The sequence below is a fragment of the Stegodyphus dumicola genome, chromosome 10 (genome assembly GCF_044657685.1).
Source record: "Stegodyphus dumicola isolate Sdum_Otavi_A_Nest chromosome 10, ASM4465768v1".
NCBI classification, from domain to species: Eukaryota; Metazoa; Arthropoda; class Arachnida; order Araneae; family Eresidae; genus Stegodyphus; species Stegodyphus dumicola.
The window spans coordinates 87,180,682-87,200,219 of NC_140777.1; the positions used below are offsets into that span (position 1 = coordinate 87,180,682).

At 34.1% G+C, this 19,538-nt stretch overlaps 1 protein-coding gene across 5 annotated transcripts in view; it reads left to right on the forward strand.

Moving 5' to 3' along the window:
• faf (ubiquitin carboxyl-terminal hydrolase-like faf) overlaps nucleotides 1–19,538 on the forward strand; it is a 199,447-nt gene that overhangs the window by 156,075 nt on the left and 23,834 nt on the right. For all 5 annotated transcript variants that reach the window (XM_085825211.1, XM_085825210.1, XM_085825214.1 and 2 more), the window contains 9 exons: nucleotides 5,174–5,315; nucleotides 5,528–5,705; nucleotides 5,831–5,957; nucleotides 6,068–6,143; nucleotides 17,372–17,543; nucleotides 17,644–17,822; nucleotides 18,209–18,300; nucleotides 18,394–18,535; nucleotides 18,680–18,770. In XM_085825211.1, the coding sequence (XP_085681337.1) occupies nucleotides 5,174–5,315; nucleotides 5,528–5,705; nucleotides 5,831–5,957; nucleotides 6,068–6,143; nucleotides 17,372–17,543; nucleotides 17,644–17,822; nucleotides 18,209–18,300; nucleotides 18,394–18,535; nucleotides 18,680–18,770 (1,199 nt within the window). The remainder of the gene's footprint in view (nucleotides 1–5,173; nucleotides 5,316–5,527; nucleotides 5,706–5,830; nucleotides 5,958–6,067; nucleotides 6,144–17,371; nucleotides 17,544–17,643; nucleotides 17,823–18,208; nucleotides 18,301–18,393; nucleotides 18,536–18,679; nucleotides 18,771–19,538) is intronic.

A 19,538-nucleotide genomic window follows, 5' to 3' on the forward strand; every position in this document is an offset into this window, starting at 1 on the left:
CTCTATTAGAATCTCACAGTAGAATTTTAATTTCCTGAAAAAAAAATTAATAGGAGTTAATAATTATATAAATTTAAAATATGATGTAAATATAATTGTATGCTTATATTGAATATTAAAATTTAAATATTAGTCGTGGTTTCAGATTATATTTGATTATTTTGACTATAACTTTGGCATCACTTTTTCACAGATGGCATGATTTTTAAAATATAACTGTTCCGCAAAGTATTTAGAACAGTTGCAGTTAAAGGGTTTTATTTTGCTTTTGTTAAGGATGCTTTATTTAATTTTGTACATGAGAATTTTTTTTATTCCCTTCCCCGAAGCCTGATGATTAAAATACTTTTAAAAGTTTAGTTGAACAAAAGTGCAATTCCTTTTCTTTTATTAATGCAGTTCCATTTCTTCTTATGCTTTTCTGTATCATTAGCATGGCTAATGAATGAATGAATGAATAATTGTTTTTGTTGCTGTTTTCAATACTTGGTGTTGCAAAAAATCAGTTATTTATTTGTATCTTGGAATGCTGTTCAAACTATCCAGTTATCTAAGTTCTCTTTAGAATATAATTTTTTTTTTTTTTAAGCAAGGAAATGAAAGTCTGTAGAAAATTTGATATACTAAAAATTGTGCACAAGAAGATAGGTTTTCCATAACTTGTGTATATTTGTGATTATTCCGTTTTGGGGGGGGGGATTTGATATGCAATAAAGAAAAGCATGTATATTATCATCAGTGTTACAACAGTCTAAAATGAAAAATTACAACACATAAATAGTTTTGTATTGCAACTGCAATAAGTGCTGAAATTTCAAATTAGTACAGTAATATCGAATATCTGGAAGGCTTCAATAGTGCTGAATTCCAGATATATGAAAGTTCTGGATATAAAAAGTGAAATTGTATTAGAAAGTCAATGGTGAAAATTTCTGCTCTAAAATTATTTTTTAAAAAAAAGTATCTTATTTGTTGCCAACTGGAATATCAGAAGCTCCAGTTGAAATTATATAAGATTTTGAAAAATGAAATAGTACATTTCAGTTGTAAAAAGCCAGCATATTTTCATATGCCATAAACGTCAAAGTAAAACATCTGATCCAATTATGAAATCTTACCTAATATGAAAGTTGGCAGAAATCTTGTCAATCATTTCAGCAGAAGTTTAAATGAGTAGATCATTCTGTATTTAGTTAGATAACAAAGATGTAAGTTATGTCTATAGCTGATAAAAAAAACTTAAATCACTTATAATTTTTCACTCTACATGAATGTTCAATCTATTTTCGACGGTTTGATTGAACCAGTTGATGACTGGATTCTATAACTTTGAAAATATTCCCCTTCATGCAGTCCCAAATATTATTATTTTTTTTTTCAAAATGCAAGAAAAAGTAGTACTTAGATCCTTACAACAGGAACAAAAAGGCTTATCAAGAATTAACTGAATTTACCCTAAACCAAAGTGAACTTATGATTGTGTTGTGGCTTCATGCTTGTCCATTGTTGGCAATAAATCACACTGTTTGGCAACAGTGTATACATGTCAGTAGTATTATGAACTCTATTGTGGAATTACAAATCTCTCATTTATTAATTTTTTTGAGAAATATTTTTCGAAAATCCTGATTAGTTGAATGCCGAAGTCCACCTTCTACTGTAGTCTTCAAGCGCTTTTCGCTACATCATGATACATTCATAGGGACATGGCAGAGTAAACACGGGATATTTGTGCAAGCCATTTCAATTTCATGGTGCAGTATTGCTAGTGAGTGTGCCTTTATACTGTACATGCTTGAGGATCCCCACAAATAAAGTCAAGAAGTTAACTCATGTGACTATGGGGTTTCCCATTCATGCCCCTTGTCCTGCCTCAGTACAGTATTTTCAGATAGATATGGGCAAGTAGGATGGGATTCTGTTTTGTCAGATGTACAATTAATGCCAGAACTTTCATGAACTACTTGTAAAGACTGAATCTCTTATGTTCTTATCCTCGTTGTTTAGACTTTTAACTTTTTACTTTTGTTCCCATGTTCATTTATTCTGATTCTTGCTTTATTAATGTTTGTCCTTTTTTATTATTTATCATAGAACAAAATGTATGCAATGTTTAGATCTCATTTACTATTTCTGATCAATCTCGGCAATAATTTGTAAATTTTATAACTTTGTTTTCACACTTCATTTATATTCGCATATTTTCTTATTAGAAATTAGAAAACAAAAACAAAATTTTACAAAATATAATAAATACGAACTAGCTTTGTAAGTCTGCAGTTTAAAATGTGATTTTTAATAACATATTTTCATTAACAAAATAATGGCAATGACGAATTTAATGAAACAATAATAATAAATTTATTAATAATATTTATTACTATTAGATGATTAGAATGAGATTCAATACAATTAGATTTTGAGATGAACTTACAGCAATAATAAAGCTTTACATAACAATAACAGAGATTTAAATCTGCTTTTTTCGATAATTTTGTTATTATAATATAAAAATCAAAATCCGAGATAAATTGGTTGCGTTTAATAATTAATTTTAACAAATATTACATTGGACTATCAGGCAAAGAAGGTATATCTTTAACGAGAATTTTTCTTTGTAAAATTGGCTTTTGTTTATGTTAGCCGAGAAACAAATTCGTGACTTATACATGCAATCATCAAAAGAATTTTGAGAACAGTTTTAAATGTTCATGAAGAATTAATTATACGTCAATTTCTTTCCATAGGTAGAAATTTCGTCTAAAACTATCGTTATATCCAAAAGTTGAAGTCTATTTCATTTTCAACGAATATTCTATTTGCACATAATATATTTTCCAATTTATTTTAGAAAGAGTAATCTTTCACGTTTTCAAAAGAATAAGGAAATATTGGGTGTTGATACCATGTAGTAAATTTGTTTTTTATATTTCTTCCAGTAATGAAAACGATTACCCTGCAATATTTTCAAAGCAAAATTAAGAAAACCGTTTACGCCAAATTTTTCATAAAGTATCTTCTCGTGTATATTTTTATTTAAAGTGTGGAATTTTCTCTTTGAAAATATCAAAAATATTGAAGAGCAAAATTAATTCATGAGAAATAACTTTGAAATGCAATAATTCCATTGTAATATGACATAGTGGATAAACGTGCAATACAGTTTATTTATTCACAAATAATCCCCCTCATATGCGTAATTTATGTACTGTCGATTGAGAAATATAGGTTAGTAAATGAAACTGGTTAATTCAATACTTTTCCTTTATCAATATTTTTACCTGCTCTTCAGTAAAGCGGTAAAGGTGGCTGAACACTTATAGCTCGCTTGGATTTGAATCCCGGATAAATAGTTGGAGTCATGGTTTTTGTGTAACGTAAATGCAAGCCAGCTTCTCTTAGAAAGTCCTCCGCGAAGGCATAACTCCCCTTATACAGGTAATTGTTGTGTGCTTTGATGTAATTCAGTAAGCGAACAAAATTAATCCAATAAAGCCTGAGAAAGGGTTGATTACATGTGGAGTTTTCCATCAGGAACGTAAATGCGAGCAATTTTCTCTTAAAAAGGTTTACGCAAAAGCATCCATTCCCTTAAGCAGATAGCGTTTGCTTGCTTTTTGCTCAATCCTAATTCTCATACATTTAATAGTAAGTTGGCATACACTTTATTATAGACAAAATAACATTCCTTTTTTAAAGATAAATTTTTTATTAACTTATCTGGATACCCTTTATCTCTTGAGGAGTATAATAATTTCAGCAAATAAAACTGGCCAAAATTTTATAGTTGGCATACACTTTATTATAGACAAAATAACATTCCTTTTTTAAGGATAAATTTTTTATTAACTTATCTGAATACCCTTTATCTCTTGAGGAGTATAATAATTTCAGCAGATAAAACTGGCCGAAATTTTATGGAAATTAACTGATGTTTTGATTCAATTTTGTAGAAGTTACGTGAGCTTTAATGATATTTAAATACGTTTTGGCAGATACCATCCTAAGAGAGGGTCTAAAGATAAATTGGCTTTATTTAATTTACAATGAATGAAAATCATTGAGAGCAATCATTGAATGAAATCACAAAAACTATTATGCATATAATAGTCTCTTATTTATCTCCTGATAAATCAGACAAAATTACCTACATAATAGAAGCACTTTGAAAGAGTTCACAGTTCTTAAGGGTTTTATGCACTCCAAAAAAAAGGGGGGGTTAAAATAACATCTTATTATTCATAAGTATAAAAAGGAAGTAAACAATAAGAGCGGTTTTACTTATTTTCTAGAAGGACATTAAATTTAAAATATTAATCTAATCTTATTTGCTATGATTAAAAAGCATTAAATCTGGTAAGCTTAAACAGCGTGCAAATTCGCTGACATTTTAATCATAGCAAAAGTTAGTACTAAAAAAGTGTTAGCACTAAAATTATGAGGCAGTGCTCTAACGTTTGAGAAAGAGATGGCTTCTGTTTGATTTTTTAAGTATATTGGCACAAGACGAAACCTGTGGTTTTTGCCAAAATGTAGCCAAACTGATAAAAAGAGGAAAACAATGCGTAGCTAGCGGCTATTCTGAGCAGCAGCAATAGACCACCCAGAGATCTACAGATAGGCGATTCTCTAAAATAGGGAGGGGATGGCTGGTACGACAGTTGTACCACAGCCGCCGTTAAAGAAAGTCATTTTCCTGGTACAACTGCTGTATCACCAGCTTTAGAATGTTAATATATAGATATATTAGGGCCAGTATGTATAAATATGCTGATTAACCATGCCATTTGATTTAAAGTATACCTCATCAGACCACACCACTTCAGAGAGTATGCATAATCTTCCAACTGTGTAAGGAGCTATTCATGAAGCTGACTACCGTCTGAGTCCTTCTCATTCAATGCATGTTTTGGCTGTAGAATGTAAACTTCACACAGCCTTTTATTCTGTGCAAATACACATAGCCTTTTTTGGCACAGCCTTTTATTCTGTGCAAAATATAATATATGCATGCTCTGCTTGCTTCTGTTTCATTTCCTTATTATTGTGTTAGAGTCTATGGAACATATATTTGAGCGCATGGGATAAATGTAAAATGCATGCCCGTAGTAAAAGCTGAATTTGAATATTACCTTAGAATTTTGTATATATATATATATATATTTTACTTTAGATATTCAAGGGAAGAATCATTCACAGCTCTAAATATTGATATTCGAAATCATAGTAATCTTTTGGATTCACTTGAACAATATGTAAAAGGTGATTTACTTGAAGGAGCAAATGCATATCATTGTGAAAAGTGTAATAAAAAGGTATGTATTGAAATGCATTCTATATTACCAGTTATATTTTACAAAATAAAATAGCTTTTATATTAAATAACATTAAAAGTGCGTATTTTTTTTAAAATTCTATTACAGTGCATTTTCATTATAATTAATGTGTAATTTTTTTCATTTTTGTAAAACAAGTACATAGTACTTTGGAAGTTAGAATAAGTCTTAGACATGCATGTAATTTATAGGTTGATACTGTAAAACGCCTTTGTATTAAAAAACTGCCACCCATTCTGGCCATTCAACTGAAGAGATTCGATTATGATTGGGAAAGAGAATGTGCCATTAAATTTAATGATTATTTTGAATTTCCTCGTGAATTTGATATGGAGCCTTACACTGTCAAAGGTTTAGCTAAAATTGAAGGTATGTGACATTTCATATTATGTTTATTCTATATTTAATATAATACTTTTATTATATTTCATAAAAATTCATCATGTTTAATTCTGAAAGTACCTTCGTTCATTCACAAATTTTGGAATTTTCAGGTGAAATGATTGAAGATGATTTCAATGTGGATAATGAATCATGTTGCACAAAATACAAATTAACAGGCATAGTAGTGCATAGTGGTCAAGCAAGTGGAGGGCATTACTATTCATATATTTTACATAGGTAACTTAATTTTGTGTTAATACTTTAATATATAAGATAAACATTTTCATTACCGATATTATATAGCATGCTGTTTTGCTGAAATTTATATGTTAATTAATTTTTTTCAGGCACAGTGATGGAAACCAGAAATGGTATAAGTTTGATGATGGTGAAGTAATGGAATGTAAAATGGAAGATGATGAGGTATGAAATTTTATGAACAAATTAGATTTCTTATTTACATTTGCAAAACAATAATAGACCCAGTGTGCTTAAGCATTTTATTCTTCAAATATTGAGCTGTTTACTGAAAGTGAGAAGTGCAATTCTGTGTAGGACAATCATTATTTTGTTTCATTTTTGTTAAGATACTTATAAAAGCCACTTGCATTGTGTGGGCAAATAAATTTCTAACATTTAGCAACTGGAAATTGTAAATATTAGTATATCATATTGCAGAAAACAAACAAGTAAATGAATAAATAGTGAATGACTGAGAAAAATAGAGAAATGTATTGACGTCAGATATGCTGCAAAAATAAGCTGAAGTTTCTGAATATTTCATTTTCAAAGCTCGACAAGTATCTATGAACAGTACTTGAATTTTAAAAAGTTAAATATGCAAAAGCATAATTCAGATACTGAAGTGCTATAAATATTGTGGTAAATTTAAGCAATCATTTCATTTTATGTTATTCAACTGTTCAACTGCAAGAAGGGGGTAAAAAAGAAAGAAAGAAAGAATGTGACATTAATATTTTGAAGATTAGGCTACGAATGATTCAGTTTTGGTTCAATTTCGTTCTGAATAATTACTGAATTGTTATGCAAGTACCTGCATCATTAGCATTACGTAGGAGTTGTATAACATGGATTCATTTTGTTTAGATTTATAAATGATACAGTTTAGAGAGATTTATGAGCTGTTTTTGTTTTTCGGACAAAAAGGGAAAATAGTTAAATTAAAAAAAGGCATGTGAAAAGACTATTGCAGAATGAAGTTAGAATTTTATGGGGAAAAAAATTAGGAATAGCTTTTTAATACTTCAGTTTGATTTGGGTATTTCCCCCTTCTGTTTTAAAACTAGCAGTTGATTTTAATAAACTGTGTCATTTCTAGATTGATCCATATCAGAATATTTTTATATAATGCTCCAATGAAACTAGGATCAAGGATCAAGGAAGTGCAATTTATGGAGTTCATAGGCAATTACACCTTTACCTCCACATCTTCAAAGGAATTTACATGATCAAAAAGAGGGGATTGTCAAATAGGGTAAAAATTTTGAGAAGCCGAAAGACTTGGAATAAGTGCCTTCACACTGAATCAAAAAAAAAAAAAAAAAAAAAAAAAAAAGGGCAAAAAACTCAGAAGGTCTTAATTTTGTGCCAAAAAAGGGCCAGAATAATTTAGATTGGGGCAGTCATAATAAAATTTTGACTAGATAAGTAAAAGGTGAAGTTTCCTTGAATCTTGATAATCATGTTTTGCATATGTCAGAGGCGAAGAATATGCAGGGGATAGCATCATATCCGATGTGCATTCTTCAGAGGTGGGAGGGAGGGGGGACCTGTTTACAGGTCGAAAAAGTAGTTCTGCCGGTGATCAGCTGGGAGGGAAGAGTTTCATTTTTGACCGCTATTCAATGTGGTATTTAAAGGCCGAAAGTGACGTTGTTAAATGCCTGAGAAAGTTCCTTTTTAAAGGAAGAAAAAAACTATATTTAAAAATCTTTTTCAGTTTAAGTCATTTCAAAAGTTAGAAAATATTTTAATTCAGTCCTTTTAGACTGTGATGTTTCTTATTAAAGAAATGTTATAGGGGTTCCTCGAGTTAATGCTGTGTGCATTAAAAGAACCTTAGAGGCGGGGGGGATTAAGGAACGAGAGGTAGTTATTCACATGGCCGTCAGTGTGCTCATATCTAGCCCGTTTAAATGGGAGAGCTGAATATTCCTGGTTAAGAACCGCTCGGGGTCTTTTCCGGGAAGAAGCAACAGCAGGATCATATACGGGTAGCATATGAAGCACAGGATTAAAAACATGTTGAATATTTTTTAAAAAATTTTCCGAAAGCCGCTGTATATAGCGATTAATGGGCATAATTTTGAGGTCATTATGAATCTCTTCTTTCTGTACGAACCACGGAGCTTTTTAAATTTGCTGAAGCGTTTTGGATTGAAAAATTTGAACATGTTTTCTGTTAGTCAGTGCAGATGGGCCCCAGATGAGACACGCATATATAAGAACAGGCCTTATCATAGATTTGTAGAGCAGGATTTTGTTATCAAGTGACAGGTTGCTATTTTTAGCGAAAAAGGGGCGTAGGGCGGTTTTGACAGCTGTTGCAACCGCTATGATTTTGCGAATGTGAGGCTGCCAAGTTAATTTTGAATCTAGTAAAACACCTAGATATTTATAAGAAGAAACCCAGGGAATGGGTTCACCGAAGAGCATTAAATTAGATAAACTTGGGATATTTCTTCGGATGAACATAGTGGCGGCACATTTTGCGACATTAATTTTTATTTTATACAGACCGAGCCAGAGTTCTAAGGCCGAAAGGTAACTCTGCAATTGGGAGATTACCTGGAGGGTGTTGGAATGTTTTGAAATGATGGCTGTATTGTCTGCGTATAACGCAAGATCGATATTTGGGGCCTTAGGAATATCATTTACATAAAGGTTAAAGATTGAAGGTCCAAGGAGGCTACCTTGAGCTACGCCGGCATAGATTGGGCGGGGAGAGGAGAATTCGTGGTTAACTCGCACGCAGAAACTGCGTCCAGTCAAGTACGAGTTAATAATTTTAATGAGATGAGCCGAAAAACCAAGCCGCATGAACTTGTAAATAATCCCGTCATGCCAAGTCCTGTCAAAGGCTTTGGCGACGTCTAAATAAACAATACCAGTTTTCTCTCGCTTACGAAAGCCTTCATGAATTAATTCCACTACACGTAGTAACTGGTGTACTGTGGAGTGTTTAGGTCGGAAGTCGAATTGTTCCGGGATTAATAAATTTTGATCCCGACAGAATTCATTCAGGCGATTAAGTAAGACAAATTTATAGATCTTTGAGAGAGAGGATAACAGACTTATGGGTCTGTAATTGACGGGTAAGTTTAAATTTTGTCCCGGTTTTGGTATGGGGACGACTGCTACAATTTTCCAACAGTCGGGGAAATAGCTTCTCCTGAGTATTAAATTTATAAGTACCGTGATCCAAACGATAAACATTGGGGGGAAGTTTTTGATCATGCGATTCGAAATAGAATCTATGCCAGGTGCCTTGTTAGGTTTCAATTTATCAATGAAAACCATAACTTCAGTAGGGTCCGTTGGTCAGAGTTCAGTTGAGATGGGTTGTGTTAAAAAATCTTTAACCTGTGCTTGTATGCGCCCCTGTGTAACCGGGCGGTTACAGTAGGAGTCGTGATTTGGTGTGAATTGAGTTGCAAGGCTGTCAGCTATGACATCAGCCATTTCTGAGTCAGTGTAGGCCATCTGTGTGCCATCGGCCGTTTGAAGTGGCGGAATGAGTGTTTTATGTTTGCGTAATCAGGTGGCTGCACGTCAAATCGATTTGTCTGCAGTCATTAGGGACTCAATGTATGTTTTCCACTCCGCTTGTTTTAATAAGCAGGTTTCGGTCCTTATCTAGTTCTGTATCTTGCGAAATTGGGCACGGATATTTGGATCTCGGGACCTTTGCCAAATTCTTCGCAAGTAGTTCCGCTGCTTAATTTTGAATTTAGTCTCAGGTGGGAGCCTAGCACCTGGGTGTTTAAGTGGTTTTGAAGCCGCAGCTCTCACTTCTTTAAGTAAAGACTCCAAACTTTTAATATGCCTGACAAAGTCCGAATTGCTGGAAATTTTGATGGGAGGGAGTGAAGTTTTTTCCAAAATAAATCTAAAGTCGTCCCAATTTGTTGAGACTTGCTCCTCTAATTTTGAGTATCGATTTTGAATATCTAAGGTAATCAAAACAGGGTAGTGATCGGAGTCCATATCCTGAATCACTTTAATTTCATGCCGAAAAGATATATTATAAAAGGCAGCCAGATCAAGAACTGCGGGGGACCCTCTTGCAGGGTAGAAAGTCAGGAGAGTAAGAGCTATGATCTGAACATGGTTACTCTGGCACCATGAATTTAGACTAATACCATACCTGTTCCTATTTGAACAAAACCATGCGGTATGGCGTGAATTTAGATCACCAGCAATAATTAGGTGATTTGAAACATTCAAAAGTTTATCAAAATCACTGACAGGAAAAGCTAACCTTCCACGTGCTGCAGATTGTGGAGGTAAATAAGCTGAGACTATTGTCAGCGGGGAGAAATTTTGAAGGAAAATTTTCATAATTGTCGCTTCCAAAAAATTTTAATCAGGGGACGGTATCAAGTGATGCTTTAAGGAACGCTTCACATAGATACAAGTGCCACCACTGGGATTTCTGCCCTGTGACACCCTGTCAGTACAGTAAATGTCATAATTCCCAATTTTGGGAGTATTCCCTGAGGTAAGGTGAGTCTCTTGGACTAAAAGCACGTCAATATCATGCTCTACTACAAAATCATGAACTTCGTGAATTTTAGATGTTAATCCATTGACGTTCAATATGCCAATGGTCAGTTCTCTGATGGTGTTTGAACTGTTATTCATAAAATTGAATTTTAGGCCGTTAATAGAGGTTCATCACTGAAAAACAGAAGACGGGTCTAAAAATGCCGAAATTAATTTGAAAGCTGAACATAGCTTTCATACAAATAAAATGCCCTCATTAAAGCATCTGCTTGCCTGAGTTTAGGCCTTGCTTTTTTGAAGGCAAGAAGCAGAATATGCTTATCTACCGCTGGGTTGCAGGAGATTTCAATTAAGCATTTTAGTGTAGATGAGAAGACATCGTCGGAATCATTGCTACACTCTGCTGTGGCTGATATTGCTGGGGCTGCTGCAGCCGGCAGTCTTGGATTCGTGGATTTGAATCTGTGCTCGGTGGTGTTCTTCACCATCTGTGCATAAGATGGTCAACTGACGTTGCTTGGGGGAGCAGGCATGGGACGTCTTGTCTCAGCGGTTGCTGTGGGTTTAGAAGAACCCTGCGGGGGGCTGTCTGTGCAGCTGCCCTAGTCTTAGGCGTGGAATTTTTGCCACGAGCCCGTTTATTACCTGGGTAGCGGGGACAAGATTTATACGAAGCAGAATGATCTCCACCGCAGTTGCAGCATGTGGCAGGTACGTCTAATCCTTTGGTACACTCGCACGCCCAATGGGGTCCAGAGCATCTGACACAACGGATTGGAAGGGTGCAGAGTTCCGAAGAATGGAAAAGCCCTGGCACCGAAAGCACTGAGTAGGGCCCTTGCGGCCGCGGTAACGCTCAATGCTGATCTCTGTGCCCCACATATCAGTGACGGCAAACAGATGATTGAGGAAAGGGTGTGGGATAACTTGTAAATATACAAGTGGCATAGGATGTCTGGAGCCAGGCTGAGTAAGCCGAACGATGCGATGCACTTTAAATCCCATTGCCTCAACTTCCTCTTTGATGTCCCCGACGTCTGTTTCAACAGGGAGGCCTCTGATGACAATTTTGACTGGTCGGTCCTGCTTTAGGTCAAAAGTTTTGAACTGGATGCCGGCTTGTTTCATCCAGCGGGTGACCTCCCTGAACTCCAGCTCTGTTTGTACAAAAATTTTGAGATAAGGTCCAGTCAGGATGCTCCGTAAATTTGGGGCAATTTCTCTCATGAAAGACACTTGTGTCTTCCAGTTTTTGCTGCTCTTGAGATGTATAGCCGGAATGTCTGGCTGCGGTGGGGGGATACATTGCGTGCCTGCTCGGAATTTACTCCCTCAGTGGTGCTCTCATTAGTCATTTTTGAATCATTATTTTCATCGTTTATAATAGAATTTCTAATTCTTTCATACTTATTAGTGATCCTCTCCTTTTTAGGAGTAGCATTTTTTGGGCTATTTAATAATTTTGAATTTGGAATAGTAGAATTTGGTGCTTTAATGTCAGGAGCCAAATCATCTTTTGTAAGATCCACAATCAGTGCCTTCCCTTGCTTTCGAGCCGCGGGGGTGATAAACCCGTCAGAGTCGATAGTCTGCATCTTTCGCTTCCGCGATGACGTTGACTGGACCGGTTTCCCCCGCACCTCGTGCGTGGGTTTGGATGCCTCATGGTCACAAGGATCTTCCGCAGTTTGTGCGGCGGCCATCTTGGCTAAATGCTCGTTCTCTAGAATATTCAAAAATTCCTCTCTGGTCGAGGGAAGGTGGAAAATCGGAACATCTAAGATATTTGCAATATCATTGAACTTATGGAAAAGAGACTTACCCACCCAGTCAAGCTTCTCGTATCCACTTGAGTCCAATGGTGAAGGAGTCCTCTTCATGCAATTCTTTTGCCTCTGGATGGCTTCGAATTGCTGCTTGAGGTCATAAAACTTTCTGGCATCCATGCGTTCATCATCTGGCGACGCAGATTGCACAGCGGGAGCCTGATCCCTAGTCTCGCACATATCTTCATCAATAACATCGTTATCAATATCAAAATTCCCTGAGTTGGCGGGAGCTCGTCACACGAGCGACCGTCACCCTTGCCGTCCATCCTCGGAATCCCAAGGAAACTAACTAACTTATAAGCCTTCAACCAATAATAATTTTACAGCTTTATTAAGTATCCAATCAAAATGAAATTGAAACTAACCTGCTCTGAATTAAGATTTTGTTCTAAACTATGAACTTGCTTGCTGCTACTCTTTCTATAGCAACAATGTCAGAAATATAAATGTTCTGGAAGAGGCACAATTAATGTGGCAATTTGCTTTGTTGCTACAAATGTCAATTGAAATAAAAATGACTATTTAAAATTTGCCATGACTGAAGCTTCTACTTTTTTATGCATGAATCTTTTATCTGCTAGGCCACCAACATGTTCAAGTTTATTTTTCATTATGGATCATCTATTGCTTTTTTGCTTCAACATCTATCTATCTGCATGATTCCCAAATCAACACACACACACACACACACATACATATATACAATGGTGGCCAAAATTGTGGACACTTTTGGAAATTTTTATGTTTTCGAACTTTGTATGCTTATAGAAAATGTTATGTTTCACAAAATGCAAACTTGTATATATCATTTTAAAGAGAATTTATTACTGAATTCAATACAAAACACAAACTTCTATTATTTGCAACACAAAAAAATGTTATATGTACTTTAATATAAATAAAAAACACAGTTATGAAGTGGTTTGTAATGTCTAGCTTTCCTGGCCAATCACTGTTCTTGTTTTGAGAAATAATCAAATGTTAGTAACTGCCAGTAGAAGCTGACATCATGTTTACACTTGAAACAATTCATTATTTGGCTTTGTTCTGTAGAAGGACGACCTGTTTCTTATACACTGCAATTACGAGTAGGAATTTTTGTAAAAATTTTTTTAATATTTAGTCAAGAAGCAATGACATCAAATAAAAGAGTAGATTGGATGCCTAGAAAGAGATGTAATATTATTGTGTTACGAGAAAGTGGTCTTTCCTATGCTGAAATTGCAAGACAGGTGGGTGGTTCAGTGACTACATCTGGAGTCCGAAAGTTTTGTTTACGATATCAGGAGACAAATTCAATAAAAAGCAAAGAAGGAAAAGGCCGAAAAAAATGCACCACATCTATTGATGACAGAAGAATAAAAAGACTATGTCTCCAAGATAGAAAAATGTCGTCAGCGGCCATCAGAAGTGATCTGAATGATGCTGGTGTTTCTGTCAGTTCTAGAACAATCAGGAGAAGATTAACAGATGTTGGACTGAGAGGTAGAATTCCACGAAAAAAGCCTTATCTTAATATTCAGCAACAAAAAAAAAAAAAAAAAAAAAAAAAAGACTACAGTGGGCAAAGGAACACATTAATTGGACAGATGATCAGTGGTCACAAGTTATATGAAGTGATTAAACTTAAGATATCATTATTCGGTTATGATGGGCGAAAATATGTAAGGCGTAGAATAGGAGAAGAGCTACATCCTGACTGCATTCAAGCAACTGTGAAGAGCCCAGTTAGTGTTATGATTTGGTCATGCATGTCAGCAGATGGTATTGGTCGCCTTCATGTCATCGATGGGACACTGAATGCCAGAAAATACATTGACACTATTCTAGAACCAAAACTTCTACCTTCCATCAGAGATCTTTTTCCCAACAATGCTTTGTTTATTTTTCAGCAGGATTCTGCTCCTTGCCAAATGGCCAAAATATCGAAAGAGTGGTTTCATACAAAGAGCATTAAATTGTTGTCATGGCCAGGAAACAGTCCTGACCTCAGTCCTATCGAAAATTTGTGGCACCGTTTGAAAACTCTTGTCCGAATGAGGCACCCATCAAATAAAAGGGAACTAATTGAGGCTATAATTGTTTCCTGGCATCATGTAATAACAAAAGAAGAGCTTAAAACTCTTGTCAGCTCAATGAAATGTCGATGTGAAGCTGTAATAAAAAATAAAGGGTACCCTACTAAGTACTGATAACTCACTGCAATCATCACTATCTAATGTATATCGATGACTATTATCGTTTAACTTTTTTTTGTATTCAAATAATTGAATTTTGTGTTTTGTATTGAATTTAGTAATAAATTCTCTTTAAAATGATATATACAAGTTTGCATTTTGTGAAACTTAATGTTTTCTATAAGCATACAAAGTTCAAAAACATAAAAATTTCCAAAAGTGTCCACAATTTTGGCCACCACTGTATATGCCTCAATATCTCAAAAGCTATTTCATTGCATAAAGAAAGCGCATGAAAATGAAAAATCAATGGCTACTGTCATGAAATTGAAGTACTAACCTGATTATTGTTTCACAATGATATACTTCTTTCATATCTAGCGTATTGTGCTTTGTTTGTTATTTAGAATGTGTTTGATCAGTAAAAATGAAAGTCAGAATGTTTTTAATTCACAGCAATTCCTTGATTCTGAATTTTGCAGTTATGTGTACACTGAGTACTATCTTTATACAAATCTGATTCAAGTTATATTTGTATGTAGCAGCTTGTTGACCCTACAAGTGTTCAGCTGATATTTTATTTTATTTGAATTATAAGGTGTGACACACACAAAAAAAGACTAGTCCGATAGATCATTGTGCTTACAGAATCAGTTCTCCGTGACATTATCACCTTCAAAGTAGTCCCCTTCAGCATTCACACACTTCTGCATTCAGTGCTGACATTGCTGATAACAGTTCTGGAGCGAGGTTTTTGAAGGTCCTTCAGAAGATTCTCTGTTTTTGCTTGAACTACTTCATCTGAGGTAAAATAGGTTCCCTTTAAGCAAGATTTAACTTTAGAAAATAAGAAAAAAGTTGCATGGAGCCAAATCAGGTGAGGTACAAGGAGGATGCCTGATCACGGTAATGTTTTTACTGGTCAGAAACTGCTTGACAGATAGGGCTGTGTGAGTAGGTGCATTGTCCTAATGCAACAGCCATCCATCACTCCACAACTATGCTCTTTTTTTTCCTAATTTTTTAAAGAAGTCTTAGTGCTTCAATGTAGTAGTGCTAATTAACAGTCTGACCACTGGGAACCTACTCGTCATTCAAATTCCATTAATGTCAAAGAAGACAAATAACATTGCCTTCAATTTTGATTTTGACATGCATGCTTTTTTGCATCTTGGGGATCCTGGAGACTTCCACTGCATTGACTGGTGCTTACTTTCTGGATCATAGGTAAAACTCCATGTCATCACATGTTACAACAAGAGTCCAACAAATTTGGCTCGTTTGCAATGCTTTCTATCATGTCCACATACATGTCTTTACAACACTGTTATTGGTCATTGGACAGAATGTTTGGAACAACCTTCACACAAATCTTTTTCTTTAGTAATTCGTCCGTTAAATACATCGAACAGTTTCCCTATTCAAGTTAACCAACTCTGCCACTGCACGAACACTTAATTTTCAGTCACCCTGGATCACATCATGAACTTTGGCAATGTTTGGGTCTGCAATCGCTGACCTTGGGTGCCCAGTACGTTCATCACCCCTGAAAACTGCTTATACTATTCAAACACACATGCACAAGACAAAGTTTCATCCTCATAAGTCTCAGTTAGCATTTGAAAGTTTCCGTGCCTGATTTCTTAAGTTTCACAAAAAACTTGATGCTGATTCCGTTTTCACATTAGACATTTTTTAGCAGAAATCAGTTGAATGTGTTCACTCAATGACACACTATTCGTAATTGGCGTGATCAGTTAAGTCAAAACTGGCTGCATGGATAGAGGAGGTGTGTGGGATTGTGGGATGACGTCACCAAAACAGTTGTTGCAACTCCACTCTTTTTTCAAGCTACACACTTGGTCTCTCTCTCTCTCTCTCTCTTTTTTTTTTCCTTTCTTTTTTGTCTTACACCTTATATTCTCATATTTAGAAGCTATAGCTCACTAGCAAAATTTAGTGGGAAAAACAGTTTTCAAGCTTGAGAAACCGTAATTTCTCTGGAATAGGAATAGCTTGTGAATTTCAAAGTTTTCAAAGAATTTTTGTTAAAAATTACAAATCTCAAAATATAAAGGACATTAGTTCTGAAGAACTGAGATTTTCCTATGTAAGCTTTGAGATTTCCTGCAATTGATTTTCAAGCATAATCTCTATTCAGAGACTTTGCTAAAATCAAGTGCCTGTTTTAAAGAATTTATATTTAAGTGTATTGACCTCAAGAGTAATTATGTAGAGAAATAAATCATTGTAAAGAGCTCTTTTGTATTATTTCTGCATGAATATACTGGCCCTTGTCTGATTTCTGAATATAGTTGCCTTCATGTGTTTTCTGCATATGAACCTTTATCTAGGTGCTGTTTTCTTCAGTCATGTGGTTAGCATTCTTGGAAGTTTGTTGTAGGTTACAGAATTAAATAATAAAAGGAAGCACTTATCCTCCCTTCCCCCCTTTCACTCACAAAAATTTTAAGAGAAATGTGTTTGTAGTACCATATTAATTTGAATTTAAGCTAAACTTAATTTACATATTTTAAGACATAAAATTAGGGTGTAGCTTAAAATCAAAATGAGTGTTCTTACAGCTTATTTCTGCAGACTTATGACTCCCCAGTAATCAGATCTTAAATAACTAAGGTCTCAAAATTCAAAATGATTTTAACAGATATTTGTCAATGCCTATTATAAAAATTGCTCTTATTTTTTATTGTTATTTTTTTAATTTTAAAATTCTGCTGCAACTTAAATTCAAAGTAATATGATAAATTCATAGAAGTGTGATTTTTGAAATTGTCATGGTTATCAAAAGGTTCTTATTGTACCAATTTGTAAATTAGTAATATTTCATTTGTGTAGCGTGCATCTTTAAAATATTAAATGTTAAATTTCTTTCTTGAAGGAGATCAAGAATCAGTGTTTTGGTGGAGATTATATGGGTGAAGTTTTTGATCACATGTTAAAGAGAATGTCATACAGGAGGCAAAAGCGATGGTGGAATGCTTACATTTTATTTTATCGGAGAGTGGATATGGAAACAAATATTACAAGAAGCTTAAATGAATTGACACTATGTAAGTGTGTTAAAATCTAATATTTAGAGCATTCTGATTTATACTGTTTGTAAATCTCAAATCAGTACTTTTTTCTTTAACACTGTTATTTACTTTACAGCTGACAATAAACAATGTGTTGTAAAGATGCCTGCTGCCATTGAAAGAAGTGTAAGGCGGCAAAACATCAAATTCATGCATAACAGAAACCAGTTCAGTTTAGAATATTTTCAATTTATGAAAAAACTTATATTGTGCAATGGTCCATATGTTACTATACCTGGTGGTCATGATAAATTAGTAAGTAAAAGTTTATTATAGTATTGGCATCACTTGATTACATAGTGAATGAGTACTTTTGGTATTTTTTTAACTGTGATAGATTAAATTAAATGACTGTGATGGATTTAACCAGTTAAAGGCCATGATAGATTTAACTTAATTAGTGCTGTTAAATTGACTGATAGGAAGTAAATTTATATGTATATATATATATATATATATATATATATACATACATACATATATATATATATATATATATATTGATTTTTATGAAACCAAAAATATTACTTTATGGAAACACTAGCAAAAGTGTTTAGAATGCATTTGTACAATAATATCAGTCTTTGATAGAACAGTATCTTGAGTTTCGTATTTTATATTAATTACATTTTAATTTATAGACAGCAGATGGTGAAGAATTAGCTTTAATAAGTATTCAGTTAGCAGCAAAATTTCTTTTTACTACTGGTTTTCATGCCAAGAAAACATTGAGGTATGTTTTTTCTCCTGCTTTGTTTCTTGCTTGTAATTTTTTAGATTATTCTATTGAATAATTAGGTACATTGTTATTTTAAATATTTTACAGAGGTCCTGCAAATGATTGGTATGATGCTCTATGTATACATCTTCGTAACAGCTGTAATGTCCGCCGATGGTTTGCAAATAATGTGCTGTTTAGTAATCCTCATATCTTTTGTGAATACCTACTTGAATGTCCTGGTTCAGAGGTATAGTTATAATTTGCAGTTATTCATTATAACTGAACATTTGAATCTCATTTGCATGCTAATCTTTTCATAATGGAAAAGAGATTTTTATTAATTTGGAATAAATATTCATTAATTAACCTCCATCTTGTATATATTGTGTAGGTTCGCAGTGCCTTCATGCGCATTTTAGTCTTCATTGCTCATTTTGCTTTACAAGATGGCCCTTATACCCCTCCAGCATTTGCAAATTCACGTATGTCAAAATATTTATTAGCTGTTAATGTTATTTTATTTTATATTACAAAGTAAATATAGTTATTAGTTTTGAGGTTATACTATCACCATATACTTGTGTAACTATCTGTACATTTTATGCTATTATAAATCAGAAGTATATAAATCGTAAGATAAGATATTTATGAAGGGAGAAGAAATGCAAATAAATATCACATATTTATTTTGCTTTAGAAAATTTTGAGCTACATATCAGTAATAAATTAATATTCCTAATAAGTATTTTTTATGTAGTATGTAAGTATTTTCTAAATATGTAATTATATTTTTAAGTATTTACAGTCAAAAGTCGTTAATTCGGACACCCATAATCCGGAATGATCTATAATCCGGACCTCAAAGCTACAAACTTTCTGCGCATGCGTCGCGTTCACGCATGCGCACAGGCGTTTACGAGAGCGCGTAAGACCCTTACGGCTGCGAATATGTTTGTGCGCATGCGCGTTTAATGTGTAACGGAGTTATACGCTAAGTTACAGTTATCTAATTCAGTTAATGTTGCAGATTGCGTTGTTCCTTAATCTTCGAATTGGAGCCGGCTTATTATTTTTTGCAGACTGTTAGAGCAATTTTATAAAAGTAAGCTTGAACTTTCGATTATGTCAAATAGAATTTCGGATATATATTTACTACAAAGCGAAAGTATGTTTTGAAATCCGAAATCTGTTTGTCATTATTAGATTATGATAGATTAGAAAGATTATGTCAAATAGAATTTCCAATATAT